At 36.0% G+C, this 22,067-nt stretch overlaps 1 protein-coding gene across 50 annotated transcripts in view; it reads left to right on the plus strand.

Annotated features, from left to right (window-relative positions):
* LOC102695388 (protein tyrosine phosphatase receptor type D) overlaps positions 1-22,067 on the plus strand; it is a 650,800-nt gene that overhangs the window by 592,965 nt on the left and 35,768 nt on the right. For 22 of the 50 annotated variants that reach the window (XM_069192221.1, XM_069192235.1, XM_069192264.1 and 19 more), the window contains 9 exons: positions 366-466; positions 821-1,077; positions 2,306-2,396; positions 6,904-7,113; positions 8,734-8,894; positions 10,539-10,550; positions 13,848-13,960; positions 18,893-18,934; positions 19,428-19,525. In XM_069192221.1, the coding sequence (XP_069048322.1) occupies positions 366-466; positions 821-1,077; positions 2,306-2,396; positions 6,904-7,113; positions 8,734-8,894; positions 10,539-10,550; positions 13,848-13,960; positions 18,893-18,934; positions 19,428-19,525 (1,085 nt within the window). The remainder of the gene's footprint in view (positions 1-365; positions 467-820; positions 1,078-2,305; positions 2,397-6,903; positions 7,114-8,733; positions 8,895-10,538; positions 10,551-13,847; positions 13,961-18,892; positions 18,935-19,427; positions 19,526-22,067) is intronic. The other 28 variants (XM_015345552.2, XM_069192270.1, XM_069192254.1 and 25 more) reach the window with 7 other exon arrangements.

Consider the following 22,067-nt stretch of genomic DNA (forward strand, 5'->3'; position numbering starts at 1 on the left):
TTTGGCCTCACCTCAAGAAAGGAGAGTGGGGTGTCAGCATTAATCTTCCGTTACAAGATATTCATAGCTACCATTACACCCAGCAAAGAGTCAAAGGTATAGTACTAAAGTACCTACTGTACAGTACCTATCCCTGTGCCTGGTCATCTCAGTAAATTTATACAAGGGTTGCTCTTCCGAAACAGGTAAGACTGAGTTGTTGTATTAGCTTTGTGAAGTGTTCATAAGAAGAACTTAAGGCTGGTTTAATGGATGGTACACAGGTAAGAAACTGGATTTTCAGTTTTTCTCGAAGTGCTCAGGGCTGTGAGGAGCTGGGGTGCTGGTTATGTTGTCTAAATCATCTGCACTGCCTTTTCTTTTAGCAGTGTTTGCAAAAAATTTTCATGTGAAAGCTGCAATGAAGACATCCGTGCTGCTAACTTGGGAGATACCAGAAAACTACAATCCAGCTCAACCTTTCACAGTAGGTGGATTTGACGATTTCTACACAAGTGTATCTCCAGAATCTCTATGTGTAATTTTTATTCATTATCTACCTTCCCATGAGCTTTGAAAATAGAGTCATCTTAATGATTTGTATTCCCTGGATAAATGTGTCATTATTCACTTGCACGCAGCATGTATAAAGACACATTAGAAACTTGTGTACAATGTTTTAACAGCTCATTTGAACTTGTCTTTTTACTGTTAGTAGAGTCCTTCGTGGTACCAAAAAGTTCAGTTTTGAAATCGACTGTGCATATTGAAATTCATTGCTTAAATATTTGGCAGTGTGATTCAGTATCATGAAGAGTAATCTCTGTCTTCCCTTTTCCAGATCCTGTATGACAATGGCCAGAGTGTTGAAGTAGATGGGAAACTCACACAAAAACTGATCACTAACCTTCAGCCAGGAACACAGTACTCCTTCTTGCTGACGAACCGAGGCAACAGCGCTGGGGGGCTCCAGCACCGAGTATCAACCATGACGGCACCAGATGTTCTACGTACCAAGCCCTACCTAATAGGAAAAACCAACTCTGACGGGATGGTGACAGTGGAGCTGCCAACAGTAGAAACCAAAGAGAAAGTGAAGTGAGTAACAGGCGGTTATTCTTGTTCTGAGCTTCACTGTAGTTAAGTGAGGACAGATAAGAGATGGAACAACGGAACTGCATAGCTCATCTCATTTGTCTGTCCATCTAGTGACGTCTTTATCTTTAGAGTGTCACAGTGAGCCCTAACCTAACCTGGTAGTCACAGAGTACAAGGTGGTACTACCGCCTGGAAGGGAGTAGTAGTCCATCACAGTGCCGGTGCATCGCAGGGCACACACACGCATACATCCACTCACACGTGTACACATGTTGGAATTTTAGAACAATGGTGAACCTTGATAGGATGTCTTCAGAATGTGGGAGGAAAATGGAGGACCCAGGGAAAACCCATGAAAACACAAAGGTAGCATGTACACTCAAAACAAACAGACCTGCAATCGAGCCGAGGATCCTGGAGCTGCTCCCCACTGAGCAATGGTGTTACCCAGGTCTTTTCATTCATTTTGTGTAACTCCTATATGCAAACTGGAGCTGACCCTACACTAAGTGTGTTTAGTCAATTTTTCATCATAATATATTCTTTATGTCACACGGTTTGAAAGCTTAGCTTTACATGTTTATGTATTTGCACCTGTCTTCCAGCTCAATTTCATTAACACATTTAGAATGTATTTCACATATGCCACTACAATATTTAATTAACCCCTGCAGGACTGATATATTGAGCTGGTCTTTAAAAGACAGCACTGACAGACAGCCTTAAATCTATAAAAGACAGCAGTTTGCCATTTTGATCTCTTTGACTGTTCTAAATGAGCACACACCTGTTCCCTGCTAGGATCTTAAACTAATTAGTTCCCTATTACTCAGCTATGTTGACTTCCTGACTGTGATGGCTGTATAACATCCAGCCAGGAAACAAAATGCTTGTGAAGTCATCATCTTTATACATCCCGATTAATGGATATCCTTTTAATTTCTACTCTTATAGAGATGCCTAATGAGGCCAGAGTGAGGTGTGACTGTCAGCTTGAACTAACTTATTATGTTTCAGATAGACTGAAAGAGCACATAAATAAAAGATTTGACAATATAGTAACAGTGACAGTATACTTAATTTTTAAAGTATTTTTTCTCAAGAGCATGCATAGATAAAAATAATATGGTCCAAAATGAAAACGGTAAAAAGAATTAGATGCATGTGAATGTAGGGGTCAAACTTAGCTCATCCAGTAACTGTGAAAAACGTCACATTGTATTTACAGGGGTTATTACGTTGTGGTAGTGCCGTTGAAGAAACAACGTGGGAAATTTATCAAGCTTTGGGACAGTCCAGATGAAATGAATTTGGAGGAGGTATGTTCACTGATTATAATATTTTAATTAGAAAAATGCTTGAACACATTTCTCTTGCATCTTAAAAAGTGTAAGCACTATACCATACACACTGTTGTCTATTTTTACCTATTTATCGGGTTTAACCGTTTGTGTTACAGACAGCCACAGGGAACCTACATAAAATTAGATAAAATAATTAAAAAATGAAACATCATGATAATGCGATGTTCTCTAGATGTAAAAAATAACTTTAACATTTTATAATTTAATTATATCATTGTTTTATGCATAGTATGTTAACCAGTTTCAGTGTTCAGGTTTTAGGGAATATTACTAGGACCATATTCTATAATTTAAAATGAGGCTTTTTAAGCTTGACTAAAGATTTGAACGACACTTCCTGTTTTAGTTTAAAAGCTTTGTTTTGTAAAAGACATAACTTAGCTCTTAAAAACTCCCAAGAAACATGGACGGTTTACATTAAAATATTTCCCTTAATTGTTTTGCTGATGTCACTCTAGTTTTTATTACAAATTTGAAATACATAGCAGTTTTATTTTTTATATTCTTTAGGGACAGTTTATAATTTTTGCTAATTTAAATAACAGTTTTGTACATATGCATTTTCTATGTCAAATTTGTTATAATTTTAATGGCTTTAGATATGATCATATACGATTTTGTCTTCAAATTATTCAGATTACATACAAATTGATTAATAAGTAGTTGCATCAATTTAACACAATCTAAATAGTTTATAAGTACTCCAGTGGAGCAGGAACTGCATCCAGCTAATCTCATGTTTGCATAGAACAGAGGAGTTTAATGAGATGCAACCTGTGATGCATTAATCTGCCTAATATTTCTTTAGGATTATTTTTATTAAATGGGGGAATGGAGAAATGAGGTATTCTACTAAGATTTTGTTCTGTTTTTGAATGAAAAATATTAAATTAATACTAATTCAAAATTACAAAAAGTACATTTTTCATTATATTCATTGAGCTCTTTGAATCATTACTGATGTAAACAATGTATATGTTTAATCTTATAATTAAAACTTGTGTGTATTTGTCTTTCAACCTATATTTACACACTGGTGCAACCAAAATCAGAAAGGTGTAGATAATTCTATAAACATCATAAAGGAACTGGATGAAAATTTCAGTAATAAAATGTAAACATCTAAAGATTGTTAAGTCTCAAATTCATATAATTTGTACTACATAATGCTATAAAGCCCTACTTACAGTACATGGAATTTTGAAGGAAAGAGACAGTTATTTTTAAAACATCCAGATGTGAAGCTGATTGTGCTATAAGTGAGCATGTAGCAGAAGAAAGAAAAATGCACATTTTTGGGATTTTGAGGAAATGGTATAATGAAAGTTCTGCAATTTGTCAAAGTTCCCATGACCCATACCTGTGATCAATATGTTTCCAAATAACCACAGCAGCAGTGATCAGTCCATGGTGGACCTTACAATAGTACGAAAAAGAACAGGCAATAACAGTTTGGTTGGTTCTGGATCTCATAACAAAACATGAGTTGAGTTCCAAAGAAAACAAACTCAAACAGAAATCTGGCTACCCAGGGGCACACTCTACATCAGACAATATCTTCTTTCTCATTTAGTTCAAGCTGTAATGTTCGGTTTTTTAGAAGGGAAAAATATCACTTTATACTATTTTTAGCTATCCTTCATCTTCAGTGCTGCCAACAGTCCCAATTATAATGTTGTATAAAAATGTGCCCGTTTGCTTGCACAGAGGAAACTCTTTCATTTATGTGTGTGTGTTTTTGTTTCTTACTGGTATCCTTCTATGCCTATGTGTGTATATAGTTTTAAATAGTTTTAAAGCTGATGTTTTCGTTCTCTCATTTGAAATTAATCTTATTGAATGACTTCAGAGCTGTATCTCCAGAAGTCATCACTAGGTGCATAGAATACATTGCAAGCTCATGTCACAGCATGACTGATCATCAAACAGTACCCTTCAGAATTTATTTGTTTGTCAATCTCCTTTCACCTTTTCAAGTTTCCCCAAGGACATTCAGTTTAGCAGGAAAGACAGTAGAGAGAGGAAATATGATTGAAGATATAATCTAGCAAAGGACATTGCACCTCAGTGGTAGAGCAGTTAGAGGCTTTCCATTTATAAAAATAATCAGGTTCAAGAATTACATTATTTGTTCTGTTTTAAGACCAGCTTGTATGGACACGTGATTCATTATTTTAGGGTAAATTTCTAGGTTTAACTGGAAGTCTAATTATCTTAATACATTACGTGGATGTCTTTGAAGTGTTTCTGCTTGTTTTAACATATTCTTTTCTAAAATCTTTCCTTGGTTATGTCCGTGAATGTCCTTATATGATGTATCCTACGCTGCTGTTGCGCAGTGCATTGATACTAAGCTAGAGGGAAGACATTCATGCGGTAAACTCGTAGTATTGCAGTTTTCAATTAACATTATTTGTGCTTAAGGACCTTTTCCATTTGTCTCTGTCTTAGCATGATGTGTCCTTGAATTAACTCCGCAACTCTGGGATTTTATAAATGTAATTAAAAACGTAGCACATATTTTGATTCTGCATTGCACAATGTTAACCTATTTAACATTTGATATGATATCATGGTAGAGACCCATTCGACAATAGTGTTATTAATATACAGGTAGAAAAAACTAATTTTTGTCAATTTCCAAATATGAGCTATTCTTCTAGTTAGTCTTTGTTACTCCCTGAGTATGAAATGACAAAGCATTGTGATGTGACATTGCACATGTAAAGGTGATATTGGGAGACATAAAAAAAGCTCTGGTTTGATGGCTATAATGCACTATAATAATGGCATTTATCTGTGAAAAAGAGAGGACACACACTCTACCAGACCTGATCATCTACAGTGTATTGTATGGCACTACCTAAGAGAAGCCACCTGCACAAAAGTTCAAAGGGGAGTAGACTCTCTATAGGCATTGTACATGTGAAGGTTTTTTTACTGCATAGGGCATCGTACTTGGATGAGCACCAACACACAAGATGTTCTAAGTCTATGTATGATTTTTTAAAATTAATGGTTAAATCTTATTAATTTAGGGGATGTGTCCCCAGGACATTCCTACGTTAGAAACTGGCCAAGACAAAGCACCCTTTAGTGCTCACTGTTGCTATCTGTGGAACATGATACATTGCTCCTAGGTACACAGATTGTCAATAAAGTTTGAATAGGCCGGCTTACCTTACAAACACAGTGCATATACAGTACTGTATAGTCATCACAAATTACCCTAGAAGTAGTGAGTGGTGATTCACAATCATCTCTGATACCTACAGTATACCAGTGTGCCAAAATAAAAAAAAACACAACGACCCTATTGTGTCTCAAATATCTTGAATAATAATAACATGATGTGACAGAGTTTGCCTGGTGAGGATTTCCCCGGGAGAGCAATGGTGTATGTCACATACAGAAGATGTGTAATAAAGGGGACCAGGTGGCACATTTAACAGCCTTTGGCACCTTTTGGCTCTGATGACCTGGAATCAGATCTGGCTTAAGTTGCACATGGAATGCATTTGGTGTCCTGAGATTGGCTTAGTATGCATTAGGCCTGAAGAAGAAATTGAGAGTGAAGACACACAATTCAAGCCTGTTTACTGAAAGTTAACAGTATTGCTCAACAAAGGTCAGGGACAGAATATGTTTTAGAGCAGTGGGAAGAATCTACTGCCACTGTTTCATTTTGGCCAGGAGTGTGCTCTCTTATCTTTCATGGCAAGTCAAGACTTAAAAATGTAAATACTTTACAGCTGTCTGCTTAGGGGTGCTGTCATCAAATAAATAAAGTTAGAGGCTTTACTTCAGAAAAAGTAGCACTACAGTACTTCGTCCAGATTGTGTTTGATAGAGAGCATTTGTTTATTTGGTTTTGGCTCAGTAAGTAACCTTGGTCATTGAAATCATGAGGATTAACTGTTATTTTTCTTGGAAATCTTAGTACCAAAAATTAATTTGTTTGCAGTTTGATAAACTGTTTTGATATGGAAAAATGTTATTTTTAATAGATTGATAAATAGCTTTCTGTAGTTTATTGCTTAATCATTCATATATTCATCCTCTTGTTTTTTTTTTCATTAGTTCAGTCGTATTTTATACCTGTGTTGTTCATTGAAATTATGCACTCCTGTGGATGAGAGCAGTTGAAATTGCTTTTAGTAATATCTCCCCAGGAGACTCTTGATATGAAAATACCTAATTTTCAAGTAGTTTCCCTGAGGCACACATCCCTATGATTATATCAAAATGAAAATAAGTAAATATATAAATAAGTGAAGTAAAGGAAAAATAAAAAAATGAAACTCCTTTTTTGTAGTTTTTTTTTGAGCCTGTGCACTTCATTACTTCTAGTTGACAGTAAAAAATAAAAAAAAGACATTTTTATGATTGTCCCGGTTTTCTGAGAACAAGAATGTTCTTTCCTGTGCACTTATGTTGACTCCTGGTATGATTTGCTGCTTAGCTGCTGAAAGAAATTAACAGGACGAGCAGGAGTCTTCGGTTCAGGAGACAAGTGGAACCCAAAGCCTACATTGCTGCCTACTTCAAAGATCTGCCCACCGAGTTCACCCTTGGAGACCAGAAGATCTACGGAGACTTTGAAAACAAGCAGCTCCTAAATGGTCAAGAATATATCTTCTTTGTTTTGGCTGTGTTGGAGATCTCTGAAAATGTGAGTTTCTTTACCTAACAATGTTCACATCTGTTTAATCCTGAACGGGAAGGCATTAGACAAGAAATCCCCCCCTCAGGCAGCCCAGAGTCTTTGTTGGTACTAGAAATTGAATGTTCCAGTAAATGACAAACCCGCAAGCTATAAACAGAGGTTTTGCCCTGTGGACATATCTGCCCTTATTTTAGTCAGTTTAAAAACAATTAACTCCAAATGCAGCAAGCGACTGAGGAAACAGTCATTTCTATGAAAAAGAAGACTCTTGTCTAATCAGAGGTATAACTAGATAACTCACGCTGCTTTAATTGCAGTAAAGTGCTGTGAACCTTATCTCTGACATTTCAGGATGTCTGAGGATAATGAACGATGATTAGGTAGATTTTGGGGATATTCTATATAATGAGCTGTGGGTTTTCAAGCCATATGAGCTCATATATCTTTGCTCCAGTTATCTTTACTGTAAGCAGCATTTCTGATAACAGACAGCAGGAAATTTGAACCTTACTCATTAAAGCAAATTCTTTAAAATGCAAGTCAAGAACTTATCTAGCATTCCTATGCTTGGTATGCAGTACAAAATCAGAAAAGTATGTGCGGGACAAATTGAAAATAAATTAAGAATAGTTTATGAGGAACTACTCATTGCTCTGGAATTTTTTATTTAGATTATTTAGGTGGAGTTTGTTATATTCTCATTGACAATTTAAGTGGATTTTAGTGTACTTAATGTATTTGGAATGTTTGCTTTGAATATGGAAGTCATTTATGTGTAATGCACATAAAGGCTATTGAAGACACCAGTGTCTCCAGCTGTGTTTCATCACAGGGCCTCAATTAATACTGGATTTCTGTGGGGGCTGTCATCTTATAGCATTTGTAAGTCTGGACTGTAGGGTGCTTAGCTGTCCGTGATAAAAGAACTACCTGATGCAGCAGTTTCAAATGTTGACTTTCTTACCCTGAATGCAATTCTATTTCAAAAGACTTGTTTTTCTGTTTTTAAGTACATTTGCAAAGAAATATTAAAAAAAAAACTATCTTAAAATCATATGAGAGGTTTCATTCATCAATCCTCATCAGTGGAAACATAAATGTAAACTATTTTATTGACATTAGATATTGCTTTATTTTGTAAAAGATAAGACATTTTCAAAACTATCCTTTAAATTACCTCAAAAAACTCCGCAGAGGGTAGTGCTGTGTACGCAGTGCATATTCTTATCATTGTCATTGATTCTTCAATCTTATCATTGATCCTTGTTTTTGAAATTATTTTTCTCGTGCGCATTCAGTTTGACACAACTGATGCTATGATTGCGTTGGTTGATGATTTAATGCCTCAAAAATTAGAGGCATTTATTATATTCTTCCTGAGTTTTTAATGATAACTTACAGTCTCATCCTTGCAGTCATGAACCATGCGAGGAATGATATAAAATAAAGGTTAATACTATAAAATATGAAGGCACTGTAAATCTAATATTGCAATTGTTCTCATACGTTTACAAAGGTTTACAAATGATCTCTTTTTCTCTTGAGTATGTTTTTTTGGCTATCCATCTGAATCATGATTTAGTCATTTATTTATTTTAACATTCTTTTTTTTTAATGATGTCCTAGACCATGTATGCGACAAGCCCCTATTCTGACCCGGTGGTGTCAGCTGACATCGATCCTCAGCCAATCATTGATGAGGAGGAAGGTCTGATCTGGGTGGTGGGACCAGTGCTTGCTGTTGTCTTTATCATCTGCATTGTCATTGCCATCCTCCTGTACAAGAGGTAAGGAGATAGGACTGATCTGTCTGAGATAACCTCTTTATTCAGCGTAAGCAAGCAGTCTCTGTCAAAACCCATTTGCGTCTATCAGTAATACCACAATTTAACAATATGGCGTATGTCACTTTTAATACAGAAATAAACAGCCTCGGGTTTCTCCTAGATCTCACACAGTAAATGGCCTTAGTTTAAGTGCTGCAACCAAAAGTGACTAAAAGCAGATTACTAAACTAAAAGTAGTCCTGAAAATTGCTTTGCTAGAATGAACAAATATGATATATTACTATATTTAATATTTCTTCACCATCTCTGGAATGCTTTGAAAATTAGATCATGTTAGTTCTGTACTCAGGTATGATCTGTTTTATGTCTAACAAGTTGTGACCAATGTAAGCTGCACTGAAAAATGCTACTTCTTGTAGCTCTGTTGTATGTCTTTTGTAGAGTAGGGGTTTTTTAGGTGTTCTGTAGATCACTGCTTGATTATTTCCTGAGCTTCAGTTAGCACTGAACCATTCTTATCTTTAATTTCCAAATCCTTATCACCTCAACCTCCTTGTGTTCAGTCAGCACTAAATTTGCATTGTCTGGAATTGCCAGATTGTAAAGGATATACTGTTTTCTTCCTATTGTGGAAAATTTTGTCTGGTTGGTTGGCTCATATAAAACAATATTTTTGTGCTGACATTTCCCATATGGTGCAATCATCTATCGATAACTTTTCCTGGATTGTGATCATACTGTTTTGTGCCTATTCGTTTCTTAATGCTGGTATCTAGCAATGCTATTGTGATATGTGAACTAAAGGATTGCTGGCACCATTAGTGACATGCACCCAGTTGCAACTTTAGACTTCCTATGGAGGAAATATAGTGGTATATCCTGTTGTTTGAGGATGTATTACTATAGGTAAAAAGTGTTTAGTGTTACACAGCTGTACTGAAGTTTTCCGTCTCTTCTTTGAGACATAAGCTTCTCAGCTAGATGTCTCTTGACAGATGAAGTGTCTCTCTATAACTATTCATAGAGAGGTTTGTTTTCTCTTTTGATCACTCCAATTTCTATCTATCCTTGACCTACTCCTTTACATTTCAGTTATTAGGTTTATTAGGCTTTCCCATGAAATACTGTGCTTGGATGATCTGTGCTGAGAGAGTGTACTTCATTTTCCTTAAGTTATGTTATTTTTCCATTTTATGTTACAAATGTGTTAGGGAACATACAGTAACTGATATAAAAATGGGGTGATCATTACCAGAGTCTGGAGGTATTAGTTTGTGATGGCACTGATTCTTTTGTTGCTAAAGAAAATTTTCTTTAAAATGTAACAAAGGGTGCTTATGTTTACTCAACTACTACCACAGGATCTGAAATTTAGGGTGGTATGTAAGTAGTAAGGCAAAGCTAACGTGACATATAAACTGAAATTTCCATGACGCAAACACCATTGTCATTTTGTGTGCCTTGTCATGTTCTCCATTACAGTGTGATTAAACACATTATCTGTGTTTATGGGTACCCATTTACTAATTTCACTGATAGCAAAGCAGCTGTGATAGAAATACCCTGCTGCCATGGTAAGTGGTTATTTGCACTGGCCAGCTAATGCCTTGCCTTATTTCTTTATGCTGCATGTAAATGGAACAGCAAACCAGACAGGTAAGAAGATAACACACCTATTGCCATCCATTATATACCTTCTTATTTTTGTTTTTATATCTAAAAGTGTTGTTTGTCATCCCCATTTTACTTTTTATTTAGGTTTTCTGTTGTTTATGTATTGTATTTGTTAGATGCTTGTGGTCCTGTTTTTTTCTTTAGCTGTTTGTAATGCTAGTCCTGGCACAAAAACAAAAAGGAAGTAAATAGCTTCTCAAAAGAGTTAAAAAAAACTCATGAACAAGAAGTGACACACGGAAGATACACCAATGTTTCTGTGTCAGCTGGTCTCTCAGGAGATTATGCTTCGTTTAAACCTCTTTCAGGAGTTGTTTGCATCATCTTGTTATTAAAATGTACTGTAGGTTTCTAAAATAGGAGGCAACAATAAGAGAAAGGCCACAGTTGTATCTGTCTTGTTAAATTTGGAAAGGTAACCAGAACCACTGAAGTCAGAGATTTTGTACACTTTCACCTAGAACTCCAGCATAAAGTTATTGTCTAACCAGTGAAAGCAAGAATAACAAAATACTTCATGCATTGGGCCAGGGTTGGCCATGTTCAGCTTTGTGTCTTAGCAGTGCCAGCTGCACCTTTATGTTCAGATACCCGTGCGTTTTCTTGGAAGCAGATGCAAGGATATGAACAATAAGACATTATCTAATCACATTTTATTGATCTAAAGGCCAGTGCCGTGGCTTAATTGTGCAAGTGAAAAAAACAGCATACAGATATTTGTTTACATAGACATCTTTTCTCTGAAGTTAAACCCAGTCTGCAGTCGTAAGGACAACACAATGACAGCAATTACTGTCATCGTGTGATGTTGATAGTTTTTAAAGCTTTGAGAATGCATCATCGATCTTTGCCACAGTACCACTATTAATTTTTAATGCTGAAAAAAGCAAGCAATACAGGATATAAGTACAGAGTACATACCAGCATATGCAACAAGATTAAATAAAATGCAATTCATTTTTTACTTTTATATTATTTATAGTAAATTTATTCACATTTCCTGTCATTAGAAATGGCGAATCTTATTAAACCCGTGAAAAAGAAGTAGCGAAGTAGCTTAAGAAGTTTTTTATTTTTACGATTTTATCCTGATTATACAATATACATTTGTATGTCCGATTAAAATACTATTAATAGTGACTGAGTTTTATGCAATGACATAGTTTGTAGTTTATTATATTCCCATCCTTCATTGATCATTATGTAACTTGTATCTTTTGCCTCAACTGTATGAACAGAAGGGGGTCCATTTAGTTGATGTACAGTAGAGCTTCGAGTGAAATGCAGGCTATTGTTGTTACAGCTAAAGCCAGCCAATGCCAATATGAGTTCCATTTGGTGTGCCAATGAATATTATACATAATTAAGTCAAACAATAGCTGTGCGTATTTGGATATGTCTGATGTATGCGTGTTTATGTCAGTTAAATTGACCCCTTCTGCTTCTCTGCACTTTTCACCACACTGAAGAGAACAGATTATGATTTGCCTTGCCTGCATTAAAGTTACTGTAGGAAGTGCATGTCTTAAGCAAAGAAAGATGTGCTTCCCTATTACCCCCACTCCCTTTTAAATCTATACAAAAATGGCATGCTTATGCTAATGCTAATATATCACATATAGGTATATTTTCTCAACAGTATGACATCACAATCAAATTTACTGTCTGGCAGGGAACAATCAGTATACCGGTACTGTACCCCTTTTACACATTTGCATAGCTTTCCCACCTTAAGAGTCCAAGCATTTCATTTTTCTGTTCCACTGTTAATCCAGACCCCCATATCAAGCCTGTCCTGATCGGACCTGATCAGTGCCCACAAGAAGGCATTTTACTCAGGGCGGAAATTGATTGTGGCACAGAGTCTTTGTCTGAGCGACTGCTCTGTCTCCTTAACTCTAAAGACATGTGTTTTGGAATGGGTAAAACAGCATGAGTTTATTTTTGGATTAGGGATGTTCTTCAACATCCATGACATGTTTTGCCACTTTATTCCATCTCATTCTTTATGTTGCAGTTCCTCATTGCATGGCTTATGGAAAGCTTTTGTTTAATTGTGTTGCATTAGCTGTGATAGTGCGCATTGATAATTTTCTGGAGTCAGTTGGAAGGGGTGTGTAATCAGTACTTCTTAGAAATAAACATCTCTCATTTTATCTTTACCGTATTGTCCCATTTTTTTTTAGATCTAGATGATGGTTTTTTTTTATGGAAAGTCTTTTGCCTCTAGCCTGACTCTTATTTTATCCACACATTATAATATATGTACTTGACTCTTGTGTATTTCAGCCTTCAGTCATTATTGAATGGACATTTTCTCATCTCTTTAAGCAGCATATCAGCTAATCTTAAGGAAGGTCAGAAATGCAGTAATGTGCAGCATATGTTTTAATATTTTTCAGGCAGTTGTTTTGAATTCAGATGGATTTAATCCATAAAAAAGAAGATTTAGTAGAAGTACATCATGTTAAATTAGAAATTTAACTTATACCATATGCTTAGAAGTACTTCAAGCAATAGTGAATAGACTTTAGTGACTACTTTAGAATTTCAACAGAAAATATGTAATAATCCAAAGTGCATTTGTCAGTATAATTCATAGAATTCAGTTTAATATTTGTTAATAGGTTCTTTTGGCATGTACCCTAGCTGTCCAAATCTCTATACAGGAGATCATTATTGCTTCCACTGCAAGCTTTAAATTCCATTATTCAAAATGGTGCTATTAGTAAAAACATTAAGCAAATTCTTGACTTCTATTCTTTTATTATTCTATTAATTCTAATATTTTGATTGCAGTTATCTTCCTGGCTTTCATGATACTTCAGTTTAGGTTGTGTACCAGCTGTACAATGCCACTAGTTAATCATAAGAATCTCAGAAGAATCTCATTGTAATAAAAAAAATAGATTCAGTTACATACAAGTCAATACATTCTGGGATACGCGCTGGAAAATTATGATCTTATAGTCTTTTCATTCCAGAAACTTTCCATCTAATCCTGAGGTTTAACTGCTCACACAGTCACATACACCACTTGGGTAGGCGCTGATTTGGAGCTGTGCCTGTGTATCTTAATTTAGGTTGAAGCAGTACCTCTAGTCCATTTCTGACTTAATCTTAATGTAGTGCTGTGGTGTTTTGTTTTACGTTAAAGGTAGAGTTCACAGTAAGTGATACATTTAATTGCATTAAGGATAATCTCACAGTGCAGTAGCACTCACTCCATATTCTTTTTCTATTGATTATTTTTGATGTACGTATTTCTTGTTATTTCAGGAAAAGGGCTGAATCTGAGTCTAGAAAGAGTAGCCTTCCTAACAGCAAGGAGATACCATCCCATCATCCCACAGATCCAGTAGAACTGAGGCGCCTCAATTTCCAGACACCTGGTAGGTGCACAGATGTTAAACATTCATTTGTTCTGGTCAGGATCCTTGTCGTCAGCTCAGCTGAGTCACAATGGACTTTCTAAAATATTGTCTGTGGTACAGACAAATAAATTTGCGTTCAACAGACAAAAGAGAGATACAGGTTTCTGCAGAAAGGAGTCATTGAAAGAAGTTTTCTGGGACAAAAACATGAGAACAACACTATTGAATTAGATTAACTTTCTGCAAATGTAAAATACTAAGTGAAGTCTTTTTTTCTAAGTATATTTGTGTTCATATGTGCTATATGTATGTATACAGTATGTTCAGGTTATACATACTAAATACACATTTGAACAGGCATGCTTGGGTTTTAAAGAGAATATGCAAAAGTCATAGTTTTGGCATATGATCAAATTCACAAATATGTAAGTAGAAATTTGAAAACAAAATATATTTAAGCTTATGTGTCCATTCATTTTCATATGTGACCAAAAAAAGTTGTCAGTTTTATCACAACAAATTTTGAAAAACCCACAATTACACAGAAATGCATTAAGAGCTTTTCTCTTGACTGTTCATAGAGCAGATATATATTGCAGTTGTTATACTGTATATACTGTATATATTAACATACAAATAAGTTTGAAAAGCACACCCAGACAATTTGATTGACTCCCATCTCTGGACATTTGCATGTGCTCTTAATATGGCCAGCACTTGCACTTACTAACAATCGGTGAGGTAAGTAAATAGGTGACTGCCTTTCAATATACATGACTTTTGACTACTACCGTGTTGAATAGACATTTATTTTTAGTGATTAAGTACATGAAGGCAGTATAAAGGGTCATTAGACTAAAGGACAAGTAAAAAGAAGTGAGAGAAAAACATAAAATATAAACTAATCTGTGGCTAAAAGGAACACTGTCAGCAGTCAAAAAATAGGCCAGAAGTGGAGTTTTACTTTGCATTTAAAAGAACCACATGCCCTAGGATATCATGAAGGATCAAAAGTTGAGCTCTGAAATGGCTGATGTAGTGAATTTCTGTGCACACTTTGTGGTCCAATGGAGGAGGTGGAAGAAAGGATTTCCTCTGGTTTTGGCTTTGTTCTCCCAGTTTAAACTATGATTGTGGTAGTATAACAGTCTTTACCCCATATGGTTTACAAATGTAACAATGCATAAGCTTTCCCGCACAGGTTTGAAAAAGATTGCAGTTCCCTCTTCAATGTTTTCAAAGATTAGGTCAAAGACTACTTTAAGTCAGCGGCATCCAACCCCAGGCCTAGGCCCAGGCCTGGGTGACCAGTGCATCTGCTGGCTTTCTTTTTAGGTCTAAACAATAGGTGATCAATGTATAGAGAACTGACTGAGATTGGAGAGGAGCTCTGAAGATGCAGGATTCGGGTTGGTCACCACTGAGCCATTGTACAGTACTGGGTGATGCTACAAAAGTGTTTTTTTTTTTCTGGCAGTTTTTGCTTAAACCTCACTGTTTTAAAGTACCATGTGAGGCGATACAGCTGTCAATCAAGCATTCTTTACTGAAATGTTGTGACAGAATGGTGCCATATGCTGGCAGATACTGGTCTGAAAATTGTGGCCATTTTCTTGTCCATGGGCTCTCAACCGGTACACTCCATTAGGGGGGCATATAATAATCTAAAGGGTGGCGTGAGAGCTTTTTATATACAGCTAACTAAAAAATATGTAGGCTGTGTATGGACTGGATTTTCAGTGATCGTTGTGCTTTGTCTTCCACAAAAGCTGAAGAATTTCAAAACTTGTGGCAGATATGCAGCATTAGAGTTTACATTGATAATATTGGAGGCTAACGTTCAGATGAGAATTTGGACTGTGCTACCTTTAATCTGATTCACTATTTTTTTAAAGTTATAACTACTATTCATTGATGCAATATTAAGTTCACAAATAGGTTTTGTGGTAGCTGAATGGGGGGAATTGTGTTTCAAAGCTTGAGAACCACTTCTCTAGACTTTTATCAATGGGTCTGTTTAATATAAATCTGGATCATAGATTCTAACGGATAACATGACCCCCCCTCCGAATTCATTTTTACTGTTACAATAGTTGTGTTCATATTACATATTTTTTATACCTCCTATTTTTTGTGCTAAACAGTGCTACTAAAATGCTTTATTTCAGAGCTGTATGAATAAATTATTCTAGAAACTGTCTAGATTTAATTAACTATATATCAATTTTTAAATCACAACTTTGATGCAGTCGCCAATGGCAAATCATAACCCCAGTACTTGATGGCATCTGTCAGCAGAGCAGAAAGAACAAGCTTCTGACACACAATGTCACCATCAAATGTTTTGTAATTTGGAATTGGTGGATAAGTTGAAGTTTTGATTTAATTTAAGGCTCTCTGCGCTGCAATTAAATTTATATTCTGGATTCGAGCGGTCTGTACACACAGAAAACCTCCATTACTTTATGGAATTATTTATATTACTGTAGAATTATTTATATTTATAGAAACGGAAAGAATTTGCAAATAGTTACATAAAAATTATGTTGCCTACATATCCTATATTTTGAAGATTCCAACAGACCAAACAATCCAAAGGTCTATATCACTTAAAAAAAAAAAACTGTAGCATTTATTGTGGTCCAAAACCCTATTTGAAAGTTATTTTGACATTTATTTTGTTACTCTGGTGAAGATAAAAATAATGAATCCTAATAAAGACACAGTTTGGGAAACCATGCCCACACATGCAGTGTTTTTGCCTTTCTTACTTTCTTAACTTGCTCTGTAATGCACTAACTCTATGGACGTTATATACTCCAGTTATAATTTCTTGCCCACCCAATCTGGAATTGTCAGTGGTTTATCAACAATTACATTATTTTTACAGCTCCTATGCCAAACAAGGAGAATGGGATTCTATGTGTGCACAGTCTCCTAATATGCCCACCTATGAAATGCAACCACCTTTTAACAGGCTGTCAGCTCCATAGCGCCCAAATGGAGAGTTAGCACCAATTGGAGGAACATAGTGCATCTGTCACTGTCACTACAAGCTCACAGGTGCCCAGTGAGCCTCAGGAGCCATTGAACACCAAGCGGACAAACATCCTGGCCACCTTTAGTGTGTAAATCCTAACAACAGCCAGCTAAAACTAACTCAGAAGATGTCTGGTCAATAAAACTAAACTTGCTCTCTGATAAGTTCCTATTTCAATTCATCCACTTGGAAACATCAGTTCTCGTAGGATTTTTGTTAATAAATTAATTTGCTCTGACAATTTGACTGCAGCAAATTCCACATTTGTTTTTGCAACATTTTCATGGAGTATGAAAGGCAACATTACTCTAAACCATAAGCTACATATCAGCCAAGATACAGCAGAAGTGTCATAAGAATGCTTGCTGACATTGTCATTTTTACATAGTGGCAAAACTAGCACACCGTACACAGGCACATTTTATATATATGTCCCTAAATTCATGTTTTTATGTAAACTGTCTATATTTTCCCAACATTTATGTTCAATTTGTGAAGCTCTACTAAGGCTCTCAAGCTATGTATTTTCAGAACATTTCAATAAGGTTTGAAGGGCAGCATTTACAATCTTGAGACTGCGGAGCTCTTACTAACACCTAATGACCGTTTCCACCTGGCTTTCCCTTTTCACAGCCTCGACCAGTGTTTCAGTTCCATACACCTCCCTGATTGGCTCTGTGTCCTCCCTCTCTAGCCAAGCTGCTGCTCGGTCCTTATATGATAATAGCTCTCTCCCTCGCCTCGCTCAAAAAGGTCTAAACATCTTTGTCTCTCTTATATTGTCTCATTTCAAGCACCGCATAGGTGTTACATTAGACCACCTCCATCTTGTAAGCTGGCCCGGCTGGAAATTACGGTCAGGCTTCCTCACACACATTTTGCTCTTAAGGGTGCTTGATGTTTGGATAGGGCCGCTTCGAATGGCAATGTCACTGAACTCAGCCAGAGATAGATCTTAACTGCTTTAATGCCAGACACTCGTGTCTCTTCAGTATAAAGGGCCCCTGTTCTCCATTAGTTAATAGCTACTTATGTTATTGGTAAGTAGCAGAAGTGAAGTGTAGTGTGCCCTCACACATGGATGATCAAGGAAGTGAAAAAATGAATCCATGAAACACTAATGAAACACTGTGCTCACCATCTTGCTGTTCAAAACCTGAAATTTCTGTTTTCCAGTTCGAGCACCCTTATTTCCCCATTGTGCTCTCACAGTGGCTCTGAGGTGCCCTGAGTAGAGGTCTTGCCAGCTGCTTTAAAGACAAAAAAAAAACAGCCCTTCACAACTTGTACACCTCCATACAGCACCACCTTAGCAACCCAGTAAATGGCTTTTAGTGCTAAGCGGTTCAATATCTGTATTCTCCTAAAAAGTTTTATTTTTTTTCTTTGCAGCTGGTAGACTAAAGCTTGTGGCTCCACATTCCTTTGCATTGAAATGGACAAAGATGTTTACATCTGAAGTGGATTGTAGGAATTAAGGTTGGGGTTCAGATGAGGGACCCTTAAATGTCTCATTAGCTAAAGTAACCCCAGAATTACATTTTGTTGATTTTGTTTTTCCCTCAATACCCCTCTCACTCTACAATCTGCTACTAGTGAAAACATTTTTGTCGAGTCCGGTTGTGTGGTCCGTTTTGCAGCAGTATGTGCAAATGCATGGAATTGTATGATGTACTAAGAAACATTTAGCATGTCAGTGTCTGTGTTACTAATCTCTGCGACAGAGTGGCTAGATTTATATCTTAAGTATATAATCATACCAGCAGTCCTAAGTTAGTATGTTTACATGGCCTGATTTTCTGCTGTTGTTGATTTTCTTTTGTTGTTGTTTTAAAGTTTATTTTGAAATTGTCCACCACATTACTGCAAGAATATACAACCTTTTATTTATACCAACATTTCCTTTTCAGGTTCAGGTGTCTCCGGTTACCCTGGTAACCTCCATTCGTCAAGTTAGTTGATCTTGTTTATGCATATGTCACTTTTCTCTTTTTTGGTGTCGAAACCTTATCTTCTTCTCTTTAGGCACCTTAGTTAATCTCACACCATCTAATCTACACTGTGTTCATGTTCATCCATTGCAGGAGGAGAAGTGTGAAATGACACACTGTAACATGTCATTATTCAAAGCAGATGTCGACATCGGGCCTAACTTTTTATGTACTTTTTTGTCATGCTAACCTTTCTGCGGCATAGTACAAATAACATTTTCTTTTACACTAGGAATGTAAGCTTTTGGAAGTATGCTTGGTGACTTTCATTGGCTTCTGTATTCATATCCTGTGAGCATGCCCTGCTTTGATGAAGCAAACAGTCTGCCTAACAAGATTCACCTTCTCATTGCTACTTTACACACATGCTGCTTCTAATTAATAACTGTCAATTTATGCTACCTTGATAAGCTACATTGATCATTCAAAACATCTTTCTTGTCTGTTTTGACAGGTATGGCCAGCCACCCTCCTATCCCCATCATGGAGCTTGCTGATCACATAGAGAGGCTGAAGGCTAATGACAACTTGAAATTCTCCCAAGAATATGAGGTAATGGTCCTAATTATACTTTATTTCTGCATTTTGCGCTTTTTCAGAAGTTAATGCACTACCAATGGCAAACTAATTTCTGTTTCTAAATGGAGGCTTTTTTTAATGTCCTACTAAATGTGCCTTTAGGTTAAAGGTGATAACCTGGTATACTGTAATTTCTTAGCCCGTGCCCATGTCCGTGCACACACAAAACACAAAAATGCTGGTTATCTAGAAATGCACATCATACATTGTTGTATGGGACACTTCGGAGACTGGGATTCTTATTGAATGAATAATATGCAGCTCACAAGTGCTAACTGTCTGCTAGTTATTCAGACTGTTAGCTGTGGTAATTGGGTTATATATTTAGTACATTTGTCTATACTCACTGCCTTCATGGTTTTGATTTTTCATCATACTGTTCTAACATATGAGCAAGCAAACCTATCAAAACCATATAATGATGAATTTCAAATACATTTGTCACCTGTGACAAGAATAACAGGTATTTGTCCCCCAAACAGTAAATAATGTTGATAAAAAGCATTCATTTTTGCCTTATAGAACAAATAATCTTTATAACATGCCAAATTGTATAAGAGCAGAATTTGGAATACATAAAAATGTTAATACTTGGCTGAAATGAAAAAGTTCACCCATTTACAGTATCAAATAACAGCCACATTTCCATTCTCAGAATAACAGTTGTTTGCCATTTAATTTTGAGGTTCTGAAAAGGTTACAGACTCTGTTGTATAATCTCATTACTACTCGAAGAGCATGTAAAATGGAAGATTCTGAGCTGTGCCTTTCTTGAAAAGCAGTCTTAAACATGAGTATTAGTGGCAACATAATTACATTTCTTCTGCATGCTTTTTCTCAAAACTATTCTTTTATATACCAACTAAATAGCACACCCATTACAGGGCTGTAAAATGCTACCCATTTTGGACAAATGGACATTGGCATAGATGTGTAGAAATCTCTCTGGGACATTTTTGGACAGTAGTTTGCATTTTCTTCACAGAGCCCCAGCTGTAATCATCAAGCTGCCCACAATCCTGCCCCCTCAGTGTGGTTACCAGAGTTCTGCTCTGGATAAATTAACTACTGTACACGAATATCACTGAGCATATGTGGGGTATCCCTAACCAAATCCTTTAAAATTTGCCTGGTAGAATCACTTATCTGGACAGTGTTATACACAGCAAGATGTCTGCTGCTATCTATGCAGTATGTACATGTATTGTTGACTTGGATAATCAACAGCAATCAAAGAGTGGTATAAAACCCACTCATATTTTATCAATGTAATGTATAACACAAGAACAAATATATATTTATTTTGAAGTTCAGGAATCTCTTATCTTTCCTGTACAATGATAAATGATATATATACCGGCACTAAGGATGTTTTCCAGCAATTGTATTTACTTCTGAATTTAAAAATAGTCTTCAAGCTAACAGGATTGAAAGCCATCTGTCATTTAAAAGACTAATTTTAAATCATTTTGACACTAAAATAATTGTTTCTGGTTGTGATAATTTGACTGCTCTCTGTAAAATCTTAACTATATCTTGTGAAACATACAAGATAGGCTTTTGTCAGAGCCATTATGTGTGAAAGCCTGTGGTTAACCTTCTGCACCAGCTCTTCTTTGTGACTGCTAATGCCTCAGAAGATGAAGTCACATCTCGGCTAGCAGCCACGATGCCATAACATTATTGTTATTTTAATGCATCAAATTACAAATGCTAGCTACTGTTCATCAAGAGTGAAAAAGAAACAAATATATATTTGGAAAAATAAGGACATTTATTAGGAAATATGTGCAGCGGTCTGCACATTTTGAGTTATGGAATAGCACGTTCCTAATTAATAACATATGTGATTGTTACATCTTAGATGTTACTTGTCGTGTAAAACAAGATTTAGATAATTTTGTAAGGTAGTTAAAAAGTCAGACACTGCAGGCTCCGTGCTGAATTTTTAACTTAACAGCTTCTATTAATGACAATTGTTTCATTGAATAAACCATTTATCAAACAGGCATTTTTTAAACACATTAAAAGCATAATTTAAAAACATGATCAAAATGTCGAGTGTTGCAAGGCTTTGACCACCTGAAGAGCAATTTGGGTGACAGCGTTACATTAAAAGTAAATTAGAAATATCCAGAAGGGTCTACTTTGAACAGCAAGCACTAAGTGATGCTTGATGTCCTTTCTTCAAGGTTCTCTGTCAGCTAGCTTTCCAATGGTTTTGACATAATGTATATGTTAAAATGGAATAAAGCAAAAATTAAAGAGTCTTCTGAAATAACATAGCACTGAACGTTTGAGATGATGACAAAGTAGTGGTGATTTTAGTCCAGGTGATAGAGCAGAGGGTTTAAATCAGCTTAATTCACTTAATTGAAATAATACTTGATTATCACATTTTCCACATTCCAAGATTGAACTGCCTCATTGCGATCAATGGTTAAACTATATGCACGTTGAATGTGACTACACCAAAGTAAGCTACTCTAGACCAATCGAAATGGATACAAGATCC

This window comes from Lepisosteus oculatus, chromosome 1 (assembly GCF_040954835.1).
Source record: "Lepisosteus oculatus isolate fLepOcu1 chromosome 1, fLepOcu1.hap2, whole genome shotgun sequence".
Taxonomy (NCBI): domain Eukaryota; kingdom Metazoa; phylum Chordata; class Actinopteri; order Semionotiformes; family Lepisosteidae; genus Lepisosteus; species Lepisosteus oculatus.